The sequence below is a fragment of the Chiloscyllium plagiosum genome, unplaced genomic scaffold (assembly GCF_037043375.1).
Source record: "Chiloscyllium plagiosum isolate Xiang-an unplaced genomic scaffold, Cpla_swu_hap1 HiC_scaffold_42, whole genome shotgun sequence".
NCBI classification, from domain to species: Eukaryota; Metazoa; Chordata; class Chondrichthyes; order Orectolobiformes; family Hemiscylliidae; genus Chiloscyllium; species Chiloscyllium plagiosum.
This window is the reverse complement of record NW_028270180.1, coordinates 16,556,779-16,570,379: the sequence shown is the minus strand read 5'-3', so window position 1 is coordinate 16,570,379 and position 13,601 is coordinate 16,556,779. Positions and strand designations below refer to the sequence as shown.

General features: G+C 41.2%; 1 protein-coding gene across 1 annotated transcript in view; it reads right to left on the bottom strand.

The window, feature by feature from the left end:
* LOC148137561 (uncharacterized) overlaps nucleotides 1-1,833 on the bottom strand; it is a 34,067-nt gene extending 32,234 nt beyond the window's left edge. The window contains exons 1-2 of the mRNA XM_087981957.1: nucleotides 1,713-1,833; nucleotides 840-898 (exon numbers count right to left, since the gene is read on the bottom strand). Coding sequence (XP_087838083.1) covers nucleotides 840-898; nucleotides 1,713-1,808 — 155 coding nt within the window. The 5' untranslated portion in view covers nucleotides 1,809-1,833. The remainder of the gene's footprint in view (nucleotides 1-839; nucleotides 899-1,712) is intronic.
* Nucleotides 1,834-13,601: the final 11,768 nt, after the last annotated feature.

The following is a 13,601-nucleotide window of genomic DNA, read 5'->3' as shown; positions in this document are numbered from 1 at the left end:
TAGGAAGGCCCTAGACAAGGATCTACATGGTAGCCTAATTAGCAACTATTTGGAGGTGCCAGTGTTGGACTGGAGGGGTACAAAGTTAAAAATCATAACACCAGGTTATAGCACAATGGGTTTATTTGGAAGCACTAGCTTTCAGCACACTGCTCCATCAGGTGGTTGCGGAGAAAAACAAAGTTAGGTCACTGGGATTCAGGGAGAGTTGCCAATTGGATACAGAATTGGCTTAAAGGCAGGAGACAGTGATGGAGGGCTGCAGTCAGTATTCCACAGGGATTGATTCTGGGTCCACTTTTGACTGTTATTTACATAAAATTATTGGATGAGAAGAGGAGGCCTGGTTCGTAAGTTTGCAGAAGACACCAAAATTTGTGGCATAGAAATAGTTGTCGTCTTAGATTACATAGCAATCTTGATCAAATGGGTCAGTGGGCATAAAAATGGTAGAGATTTGGAGGGATATGGACCAGGAGCAGGCAGGTGGGACTAGCTTAGTTGGGGATTATGTTCAGCTTGGACTAGCTGGACAGAAGGGTCTGTTTCTGTGCTGTAAGAATGACTATTCCATCTCAGAAGCAGGCATTTCCTGAAGAGTGATGTTTGACATCTTCATTCTGAAGGGAAATTATCAGTTTACGAAAAAAAAAGCTAAAATAAAATTTACAAGACAATTGAGAACCACATATGCCAAGAGGTGTGCTCTTTGGAGCTAGCTTCCATTTAACTCACATCTCATCACTACTTTAAAGATTTTTCAACAAAAAAAAAAGTATCTAAACCTTGGCTGCATACCTTGGACAAAATTCATTCTGCTCAGTTGCAAACATACTCACATGGCCCTTGTAATATCGAACTCCTGGACCAGATACTTTTCCTCTAGGGTTTCCACAACCTTCAAAGACAAATTTGATTGAAAGAGACTACAGGAAGGAATTTCTACCAAGTATTCACAATGTCTTTAAGATTTTAATTCAACAAGAAAAAAAGGCACACTGTCTTCTTTAAAATGGCTTTAATGAAAACTGAGCATACTTCAATGGTGGTAACATTTAGCCTTTTATATACCCAACAGATACCATGTTGTCAGGTTCAAATAGATTCTTTGCATGTTATCACAAACAAGTACTTCAGGGGAAGGTATAAATGGGTATGGAATCACTGATTGCTATTGAACCATTCACTAAACAACTCAAAGACATTAAAATCTAATTCATGGAAAAAAAAAAGGAGAATCTCAATTCAACTGGATAAAGCTGCAATCAGTTTAACTAATGCCAAAGTGATTAATGGCCACAAAAGCCCCTCATACCTAACATTGTTTAGGGAAAGAATCCAATCCTTATTTAAGCGGAGTTGTGTCAACTATGGATACACTCTCCACATTCCCTTTAGTGACCCAATAAACCTTTTCAGTTACATTAGAACTGAACAGTGTAAACTAGGAGACTAATCCACAATGGAAAGTCATTAAAAACATTGCTTAGTTATTTTGGTGATGTGACAGACAGTGAAGGTTACCTCAATACAATGGGACCTTGTGCAGATGGAGTTTAATCTAAATAAAAATAAGCTGTATATTGGTAGGGCAAATCAGGGCAGGACTGAGACACTTAATGGCAAGGTCCTGGGGGTGTTGCTGAACAAAGACCTTGGGGTTGCTGAACAAAGACCAGATTAGATTTGTTAGGATTTGGTAAAATACATACCAAGCTCTTCAGATGTTCAAGCAGTTCCGGATAAAATGCTGAGTCATCTGACCATGGACCAAACCCCGTGCTCAAAGCTGTGAATTCAATTGTCATTTTCTCAGGCACCAGGTTTGCCACACTATAACCTGAAAAAATATTGTAAAGTGTTTCTCAGAATAACTTTGAAGCAGTTGTCAATAGTATGGAGAATTGATTCCACAAAGGGGTCAGAATATTGCAACACTAAAGTAATAAAATTAGCCTACATCGTCAAAGTAGATGAGTAACTGATCTAAAGGCAAGCACCAAAGTGTTGTTGCTTCTGTTGAAGAGCAATGCAACAGAGTGTCTGCAGTGAAGCACTGCATTCAAACATCCAACAAGAGCAAGGAATTAATTTTGTGGAGCATTGGTATGTGTTCATAAAAGAGTTGGGTAGGAAGATTTAAAGCACAAAGGCTCGGAAAGATTTGAAGTGAGAAAATGAACTGCAGAATTACTATAAGTTGCTCTCAACAAATATGCCAAACTGCATTTATATTTCAATGTGAATATGAGGTCGTATGGCAAGTGTATTTGCAGATGACACCAAAATTAAAGGTGCAGTGGACAAGAAAAGTCTACCTCAGTACAATGAGATCTTGATCAGGTGGGCCAATAGGCTGAGTGGCAGATGGAGTTTAATTTAGATAAATGTGAGGTGCTGCATTTTGCAGAGGCAAATCAGAGCAGGAGTTATACACTTAACGGTAAGGTCCTGGGGCATGTTGCTGAACAAAGACCTTGGAGTGCAGGTTCATAGCTCCTTGAAAGTAGAGTCAGGTAGATAGGATAGTGACAGTGGTGTTGGGTATGCTTGCCTTTATTGGTCAGTGCATTGAGTAGAGGAGTTGAGAGGTCATGTTGCAGTTGTCCAAGACATTAGTATTCCAAAAGTGGCCTGACCCCACACTATTCTGGTCTCCCTGCTACAGGGAGGATGTTGTGAAACTTGAAAGCGTTCCGAAAAGATTTACAGGGATGTTGCCAGGGTTGGAGGATTTGTTATAGGCTGGGGCTGTATTCCCTGGAGGCTGAGAGTTGACCTTAGAGGTTTAAGGTCTGAAGGATATAGATAGGGTAAGCAGACAGTCTTTTCCCCAGGATAGCAGAGTCCAAAACTAGAGGGCATAGGTTTAAGGCAAGAGGGGAAAGGTTTAATAGGGACCCAAGGGGTATTTTTCCATGCAGAGAGTGTATGGAATGAGCTGCCAGAGGAAATAGTGGAGGCTGGTACAATTACAACATTTAAAAGGCATCTGGATGGGTATATGAATAGGAAGGGTTTAGAGGGATATGGGGCCCAGATTAAATTGAGGCTATATCTGGTCAGCATGGAGTTGGACTGAAAAGGCCTTTCTGTGCTGTGCATCTGTTCAAAATGGAAGGTTAAATTCTCAACAGAAAAATAATGCTCCAGCAAATACATCAAGTCTGTTCTCTTCACTATCAAAAGGGTTAATTCAGGCAGGAAATTTCACCATCTGCAGGTTGAATATTTCAGGCTTTCAATCTACTTTGCTCCAGATAAAGTCAATTTAATAATACTATTGACAGGCCTAGATCTAAGTTTTCAAAACTGCCATTTTATGACAGTCCCACTAATTTTGTATTCCCATAGTAAATGACTTAAAGATCCAAGAGGCCTTGAAATTTTAACTTCAACATTCCTCACTAGGTAATGGTGGGCTGCAAGGCCACTTTCTTCATCTGAAAAAGAGTTTAACCCATTATGCTAAGAGTTCAATATGACAGCTACAACATATGCACAGTGCATCTCAGTCATAATTAAAAAGCACTCACCATTGCAAACCACAGAGTTGGTATCAATCTCCAAATCAGTTGGAACCAAATCTTTACGGTACACGTGTGTAAGCACTGTTCGAACAACATCTGAACTACTTGGTAGAACGGCATCATTCTGGAAGACCAACTCACTCTTCACTTTAACTGACCCATTCCTGTGCATCATGACAGAGGCATTTCTAAGTTTGTAATAAATCACTGGGAGTGGCATCATTTAAGTCTTTCAGCTTGTCAAAATTAACTTCAAGCCAGTATACTTATTGCTGACAACATGGTCAGGGAAATTCACCCTTTGATTCAGTTAGACATTGAATAGGCAAATAACCCATTATGCAGAATGGCAGAACTAAGATTACTTTTCAATTTAACATAAATTGAGAGTGTTAAGTTTCATATCTGTAAGCAAGTCCAAAACATTACGAGAAACCTTGATTACCCAGCATTCGATTATCTGTATCGAGAGTTATCCAACGAGAATGCAAGGTTCTGATGCTTAGCTAAGTTATCTGGCAATTTATTAACTGAACAATACTCCCCGCCCATGTCCTTTGGATAATAGAGTTTCCCCTATAGCTTAGTGATGAGTTTCCACTCAATCACCTCTATTTGGACCCTCCCTTCTACCCTGAAGGAGGTTCCTCCCCTCATTGAGAGTGTAATAAGCTGGTGGTGGCTTCACACCATCTTGTCAATAGTGGCCAATAAACACCAGGCAAGGACAGAATGAAGCCAGGACAGCACCAGCTTTAAAATCTGAACACATTCAGGATCACAAATTGAAATTTTAAACTAGTATTGCTTTAGCCCAGGGGTAGGAAGCCATTGTTGCTTTGAGAAAGCAAAGCAGATCTAGAAGGCATAGGGTGAGGTGAAGGATACAAGATCTCCAGTGCAACTTTTTTCACACTGGAGGGTGGTACATATACAGAATGAGCTGCCAGAGGAAGTAGGGAAGGCTGGTACAACTGCACCATTTTAAAAGGCATCTGGACAGGTATATGAATAGGAAGGATTGGGAGGGATATAGGCAGGTGGGACTAGATTGGGTTGGGATCTCTGGTCAGCATGGAGAGGTTGGACTGAAGAGTCTGTTTCTGTGCTATCCATTTTTTTGGCTGACTCAACACCAAGTTGTAAGATTTTTAACATCTCCAGGTTTTAGTAGTTATTGGAGGTGGAGGCATGGGGTTGTCTTTTTACAGTGTTATCACCATGCAATAGCCCCACTGCAACTTTAAGGCCAGCATGGGATGGAACCCAGAATCCTGGTTCTGTCCAAATTCAGACACCACTTGGTACTAGTGAGCAGTCACGGTAAATCAACATCCCTTCAATCTAAATGGAGGTGGTCTGACTGGGATATATACACGTTACAAGATAAACAAGATAGATGGGTCTAATGTAGAGGACAGTATTTAAGATAGAAATGATTTAACAACCAAATGATTTATTTTCAATAAAAAATGTTCAGATGAAGCAATAATGTGGGGCTGCCAGTTTTGGACTGGGGTGGACAAGTTGAAACTCATGACACCAGGTTTATTTGAAATCAAACTTGAGTGCTACTTAGTCAGCTGAACCCATTTCTGTCAACAGACATGACACCAGACTGATGAAGTCATTTATATTCAGATTCCAAGAACCTAACTCAAAAAGGAATGAAAGTAATTCCTACTTACGCAAAACTGAGGATCTTGGTTTCGAGAAAGCTGTCACCATAGCGAGCAGAAAATATGGGGTCCAGCTGAAACAAATGGCATCTCTTGAATTGCATTGCAAACCAGCCATCCAGCTAACTGACCCTCAACTCCGACCCCAACTGAAGTGACCATGACTGACTTCCTCCTCAAACTCACCCCTCATCTGAGGCAGTGACCCTCCAGGTTAAACCACTAGTTATCTCTCCAATGATAGCAGTACCATTGTCCTTTTGAACTATGACAACTTTATATTGTCTCAAGAAATTATAATTGTGTACTGAGTTTAACAGTGGAACAATTCAAAAATACAACCCTCCTTGATTGAAATTCTGGTGGGACAATAGATTGTCAAAATTGTAAGGAAAATGGTGCTAGGCAATATCTAAATTTCTGCTTGATTGATTCAGTAAAATGGCATCCAGTCCATTTCTTGGACATTTAGCAGAGTTAACCCATTAGGTCTACTTGTCTCAACCTCCCAACAGTTTACATCTGTAGTATTTACCCTAATTCTGCCCTTCCAAAAAAGTAGTAAGAGCCAATTTAGTTCAGATTGTATTACCACCCACTACAGAAATAAAGTCCTTCCTTGTAAAGTAACAAAGTAAATACACATTCATTTGATCCCATGGAGAGCTACAGCATAATAGACTGGGTTTAAGAGTCAGTGGTCAAGCCCACATTATGGGAAAAAAAAATGACAAAAGGTAAGCAATCCTTCAAAGTGATTTGATTACACTAAGACATTGCTACTTTTGGTGAAAATCAAGTTAACTGCATTCATTCCAGCTTCAAGCACATTATAGATAAGTGCCCCGTGAAGGGCCATTTACAGTGAAAGCCTAGAAACAGACCCTTTGGTCCAACTAGTCCATGCCAACCATATGGCACCACTTGCCTGCATTTGGCTTATATCCCTCCAAAATCTTTCCAATTTACTTATCCAAAAGTCTTTTTAAATACTGTAATTGTTGACCCACAATCACCACAAGTTTACGGACTTCCTCTGGAAGCTCATTCCACACAAACCAAGAGAAAAAATTTCCCCTTGCGTCTCTTTAAAATCTCGCTCCTCGCACCTTAATGTGCCCCCCGTCTCGAAATCACCCAGCCTTTGAGTTTTAACACCTACCATTAGCTATCTATATCCCTCATGCTAAAAACTTTCCTAAGGTCACCTCTCAGCTGCCTATGCTCCAGCAGGCAAAAGGTCTAGCCTTTATAACTCAAACCCTCCACTCCTAGCAACATCCTGGTAAATCGAAGCTGGAGAGGGTTTTGTAATATCTGTCCTACAACTGGGTGACCAGAACAGGATACTACTCCAGAAGAACTTAGAGCTTGTCGATTCATTAACTGGAGTCTTTCAAAGCTTTGGTTAAATAGTTAAAAAATGAATCTACATACTTACAGTTGCTTTCACCATTGCCTCCAGCTCTTTGTAGGCTTCTGAAGATTTATTACTCAAAGTATCTGTATAGTTTTGATTCAGGATTTCAAACTGCAATTGAAGGGGATTGCGGATGACTGAACTATGGGTGTATGAAGCAGTCTGACTGGATTCTATTGTCAAACTGCTGCCTTCAGGTTCCAGTCCACTAGTTGTCATTGTAAAAAGCTGCATGCCAGGGTCACTGGTTTTCAAGTAACTGCCAATAATTGAACTGGTTTGAGGAGCCATATAGCTTGTACTGTCCATGGAAGTGGACAGTTCCTCAGAAATGCTCTGTTCCCAGTTGCTGGAAACAGATTCAGCTCCAGAAACACTAGGCTGAAAATTGGGAGTAGATGAAGTTCTGGAGAAGTACTCAGAGTCACCAGGAAACTCACTAGTTGTGGCAATATCTTTACCAATAGATGGTTGTCCATAAGATAGTGCTGTAGAAAATTCCACAGAGGTAGAGGACGACCAAGTGGTAGCTACAGAAGTGCAGTGTTCACCCTCTGAAACAGATGGTGGCCAATTGGTCCCAATGGAAGAGGAAGGGGTGGAGTACACATCCTCAGAAACATCTGGAGATGGATAGTTAGCCCCAATGGAGGAAGGGGCTGTGGAGTACATACTTTCTGAAACATCTGGAGATGGCCAATTTGACCCAGTTGAAGAGCGAGCAGTGGAATACACATCTGAAACATCTGAAGACTGATAGTTAGCCCCAATGGAAACAAAGTACATATCCTCTGCAACATTTGGAGATGGATAGTTAGTCCTAATGGAGGCAGCAGTGGAGTACATATCTGAAACATCCGAGGACAGCCAATTGCTCCCAATGGAGGGAGCAGTTGAGTACATATCCTCTGAAACATCTGGAGATGGATAGTTAGCCCCAATGGAAGAGGTGGTTGTGGAGTATATACTTTCCGAAACATCTGGAGATGGCCAATTGGTCCCAATGGAAGAGCGAGTGGTGGAGTACACATCCGCCAAAACATCTAGAGATGGATTGTTAGTCCCAATGGAGGGAGCAGTAGAGTACATATCCTCTGAAACATCCGAGTACAGCCAATTGCTCCCATTGGAGGAAGCAGTTGAGTGACCATCCTCTGAAACATCTGGAGATGGATCATTAGTCCCAATGGAGGAAGGGGCTGTGGTGTATACATCCATTGAAGCATGTGTTGCTTGCCAGTGGTTATCCTGTGCATTATTGGGTGATCCAGTGGAGTCACTAGACCAAGAGGTAGACAGCTGCATAAATAAAGCTGAGGTAATACTGCTTGTATTAGCTGCAACAGTAGATTCTATGCTAAACACAGGAAGAGTTGACTCATTTGTGGACTCTGATCCAGGTGTGATTGTTTGTTCCACTGATACAAATTTATAAGCACCAGACTCAGCATGTTCTGAAGAGATGGTGCTCAACTCCATTTCATCAACAGGGAGTGCATGGTCAAGAACTGAGGAGCTTGGCAAATCACCTGGTACACTAGGTAATGTTGATCCCACAGAGCTAATTGGAGACTGGGTTGAAGACATAATGGGAACAGTCAGCTCTCTGTGCCAAGTTAGTTTCCCATCTCCACTGGATATTTCAGTTGTTGGACCAGTTGAAGACTCCATTAGGTGTGGAGTTGTAGAGATCATATTGATATGTTTGGCCTGTGCTTTCCTGGTGAACGGAACAAAGTAGCTCGAAACCATTTCTGTTGGCTGAACAGTTACCAAGTTAAGTGAACGTTTGTTAGAGGTGGATGTTTCTTCAGATACAGATTCCATTCCTTCACTTTGAAGACCAGTTTCACGGTTGTCAATGCTCAAACCCACTGTAGCTGCTAGAGATCGGTCAGTATGTGGAAACTCTGGTTTCCAATCGCCTGTTGCTGTAGATATACTTGAGTGTGCACTCAAAGGAGTTATGGAGAGCTCTTCTGATGTGTGCACTTCAGCTGGGGTATTTACCGACAGCAATTGATTCATAATGTCCTCATCTACTGGTGCTCCAAAGAGACCTCCTGAAGAGTAGGAGAAAGAAAGTAGAGTAATAACTTAAACAGAATTTGATCTTTTATTACAGATCAAAATAGACATTTATGAAAGCCTGAACACCCATGTTGAGGCCTGGATGACTCAAGTATCTGAATCCCTGATTTTCCCCTTACCAAGCTGACAATGGACCAGGGTAGAAGTGGGTCCTGCAGATTAGAGTGGTGCTGGAAAAGCACAGCTGGTCAAGCAGCATCCAAGGAGCAGGAAGAAACAAACAACGATGTTTCAGGCAAAAGCTGGGGAGACTCAGGGGTGGAGACATAAATTGACCAGGGTAATGAGCAGAAGGACAATGGTATGACTGGACGGGCAAAGTCAGAACTTTGGAAGCCATCTCTGCACTGACCTGAAGGATGACACTACACTATGCCTGCAAAGGTCATTAAAAGGAAAAAAGGGACTGGACAGAGGATGGGATTGTAATGAAATGAAGGAAAGCATTCCACAAAAGCAAAATATTGCTTAGGCTGGAAATCATCAGGTCAGACAGCATTGTGGGGAATGGAAGACAGGCCAAAACTTTGGGTTTTTTTTTATAAAGTGTGAGTTTTAATCAAATATGTTTATAGGATGAGAGAGTCACCAGTATTGCTTATCCCAACTGTTCAGGAGGGACAGAGATGCTGATGGAGCATTGTTATGACAACATGTAGGAGTGTTTAAGACAACAGCTGAAGTAAGCTCATTGCGAAGGGAACTGTGATTAGGAGCACACAATCACTATTTTGATGAGGCATGCAAATGGGCCACTGAGGAAGAGCAAATCTCAACTCCCAGTTAGGGAGATGTAAACAACACAGGGGTCATGGATAGCAGTGAATGGTGTTCAGGGGAATGAATTTAAGGACTGTCAGTGGATCCTTGCCAAACTCCAAGCAATGGGGGTAGGGAAGAAGGTCAGCAAGTCCTGAGTGAATGGAGTAATTGGTCTTGCTACAGAGAAGAGCACACAAAGAAAAGGCACAGGCCAATGCTGGCCTTTGAGGAATCTCAAACCTGGAACAGTAACAAGTAGGAAGATCGAATGTAGAAGGTTGGGAAAGAACAAAAAAAGGAACAAGGTGAGGGAGCAGGAAGAGAATGCTAGTTAAGAATTAAAATTAGTTAGAATTGCAACCATGTCAATAGACAGGGGCTCAACACAGTTTGATGGCAATATATAGCCTAATTGGTAATAGGGTAGGCTGGGGATATGGGAGAATCATTCAAGCATCTGTCATTTGATAGAAGTTCACAGATTTCTCATGTACTACATTTTAGAAAGGAGCAAGACAACCAAGTGAGACAGTGTACTGAGGTGCAGGCAGTCAAAGATAGCCTGCCTACAGCAACAAGCGGCAGCATGGGGAAAAAATCAGCAGGAGAAAGTGAGGTCTGCAGATGCTGGAGATCAAAGTTGAAACTTTATTGCTGGAACAGCACAGCAGGTCAGGCAGCATCCAGGGAACAGGAGATTCGACGTTTCGGGCACAGGCCCTTCTTCAGGAATGGCCTGAAGAAGGGCCTGTGCCCGAAACGTCGAATCTCCTGTTCCCTGGATGCTGCCTGACCTGCTGTGCTGTTCCAGCAATAAAGAAAAAATCAGCAACCAGCCAGGGTTACTTTACCTAGAAGACAAATTTAGTCATATCCCAACAGATCTGGAATTGCAGCATGGGAAGAAGTGGAGTCAGTGACACTGCAGGCTGGTAGAAATCAGTGGTTGATACTACAGCAATGACACCAGCATGAACAGATCAGAAAATATTAGTTTTGTCTTGTTTAGCACTACCTGTCAATTATGATAGACAAATATGGTCCACACAGTTTGCTAAGAATTAAAATGTTGGCTTTCTGCAGGTGATAATTTATAGCCATCTCCTGTTGGATGGTAATGTGTTCTTCCACATATCATCCTTCTTTGCCATCCATATAACTTCCAGCCAACATATCAACATTGCCTTCAACATCTAGACAGCCAAACCACAACTATATTATGAAGCAAAACATCTGTAAAAAGTCCTGTAAGCAACCCAGTAACAGGTCACTATGGAGATGCTCAAGGACTTTTGTTGTGCACTTTTCTCCAAATTGGGTTGTAGCTTTAGGACAGCCAGGAATTATTCCTTTCCCACCACATCCTCTCAAGAAAACCCATCATGCAGACGCAAGACAGTGGTGATCAACCATTTTATCACAAGCACAGTTGTTGGTTTGGAGACACAGTCTACATCTAAATTTTGATGTTTGCAAGAAATTGAAGTGAGAAAGGCATTGGTTAGGACATGGACAAGATCTAAAACAAGTTGCTTGACTTACAGCTGCAGTATCTGTGCATGTTTAGCCCTAACAAGGCAGTCTCTCCCAAAAACTTGTTATAACACAATGAATAATGCTATGTCAATCTAAGCAAATGCAGAGAATGGTAGTGCAACATTACAAAATAAGTGAAATAATGCAGTTAGTAGTTTAGACTATTGCTTATACCCAGTTTTAAAGTGTGGGATGTAAATTTATTGGAATTACTTTAAGAGATCTACAGGGCAAAAAATAGAATGGGCAGGTCAAGACATTTTTTCTCAACATTCAAGGCTTGGGTTTAGAAGAGTAGAGGGGACTTGATTGAACAAGATCCCAGGTGGTCTTGCCAGGATGAGACAGTCACCCACCAAGCTCTCCCCACATTGAGGGAGTGTCATTGACCTGTTCCTCAAAAAACGTGGAGTTTTGAATATTCAAACCAGAATTGGAGAATTTTACTAAGCTGGGCAGGCAGTGAAAAAAGGTACAAAGAAAATAGAGTGATTAGGTGAACAAGGTTCCATATTCAGAGGTAAAGCAGACTTGAAAGGCCTAGTGGCACATTCTAAATTTATGTTTGTATCCCTTTGTCAGAATAATCCCTACCATTCTGACCTGTCCATTGCACATATATATGCAAAGTGGGATCATGTTAAATGAATCTCAATATAGGTACACCATGAGCGCATTCTGCTGGATCAAGTGGAGTACTACTGAGTTCCTTATCCATTAGTGGTGTTCTATGGATCTAAAGATATCCAAAGACAATGGCTTTTCTTAAAAAAGACAGCTCTAAATGTTTCACATCATTGTGGCCAAATATTCCAAATCATTTCACAACTAATAGTGCCTTAAAGTTTAATCACTCAATGTTGGAAATAGCAACTACATTTAAATCAGTGATTTCTCAGTGCTGCACAGAGAAGGTGCCATGTTTCAACTGAAATGTTTGGGAGACAAAAAGATCCCCATGGGACAGTTTCAGAGCAAGATCATACCCCAGTGTCCTAGCAAATACCTTCCCCTCAATGTACATCACAAAAGCAGTCAGATTATATTGTTCATATGATTGTTGCTTCACCATCCCTCCCCCATATAGGTGACATTTCAGAAAATACTTCAGCTGAAAAAGTGATCTGGGATGTACAGTGACCACATAACAAAGTCTTGCTTTCACTAAAGTCCTGCAAACTGCAAAAAAAACTAAACCTACTCAAGTCTAGGGACAGATTATACAGAGTGACAGTACCAGTCAGCACAGAAACAGACCTTTAGTCCAACTAGTCAATGCTGACCATGTTCCCAAATTATTCTAGTCCTATATCCCTTCAAACATTTCATTCATGAACTTACCAAAATTTTTTTTAAACATTGTAACTGTACCCACATCCACTACTTCCTCTGGAAGTTCATGCCATACAAGCCACTCAAACATTCTCACCTTATAAATATGCTCCCTAGTCTTCAAATTCCCCCCACCCTAGGAAAAAGACACCTGCCATTCACCTTATCTATGCCCTCATAAGGTCACTCCTTAACCTTGTATGCTCCAGAAGTCCCAGGTTATCCAGCCTCTAACTCAAAACCTTCCATTCCCAGCAACATCCTTGTAAGCCTCTCAACCTTATGATCATAGGCCAAAAATGGTAACCATCTGCCCATAGATGCTGACTCCATGTTCTTATTTCAGATATTCAGTATCTACTCAGATATTTGCTTTTTAGGTATAAGGGCTAAAAAGAAAATCAGCCATTGTTTTAAGCAGCAAGAAATTCTCCTCAATGTGAATGTTTGTGAGCACGGGAGGGTAGGGCAGGACTGGACTTTTCTTAAAGAAAAGTGCTGTATTCTGAAGAGACCACTAGCAGTGCAGTGCACCACACCTGCCTACGGTGAGCAAACATTTTCACATTGAGTTTAAACACAAGCTTCAAACTCAGGTAGAGAGTGTGCTACATCCAAGACAGACTAGTGCTATTGGGCTAATTGTGCAAGAGCAAGTAGGTTTGGGCAGTAAATGCTGGCAAGCCAGCAACACCACAACCCAAAAGTCAATTTAACAAGTTGAACACTTCTGCAGAATGGAAAAATACACTGAAGCCTTCAGTCTCAAAGTTGGAAAAGTGGCAACTCTGGTTAGTTAAGGGGCTTAGCTATGAAACATGAAAAATGGATGGAACATTTAAAATGCTGATAGTTCAACAGGACAGCCACCAACCACAGACATTTTAAGAAACATTTTGTGAACACAATTCCTCATTGGACATTACATGGGCTGCACATTAACTGCAATGTTACAGATGAACCAGAGTCAATAAGTCACAAAATGCTTACCTATAGTCACAAGTATGGTAAGCAGAGGAAAATATATTTTAGGATAATGCTGCCACTTCATGTTTGATTTATTCAAGTGCTCTTCAACCAATGCAAACCATTCTTAGGAGACCTTTGAATTAAAAAAAAGTGAAAAATGATTAAGAATGCTTTTCTTGAAAGAGCCTGATGAATGGAAGGACTGGATAGACAATTACACTCCCATTCCTGGGAGACTTCTAAACTAGGAATGACAAATACAAGGCAGCCATTGATAAAAAC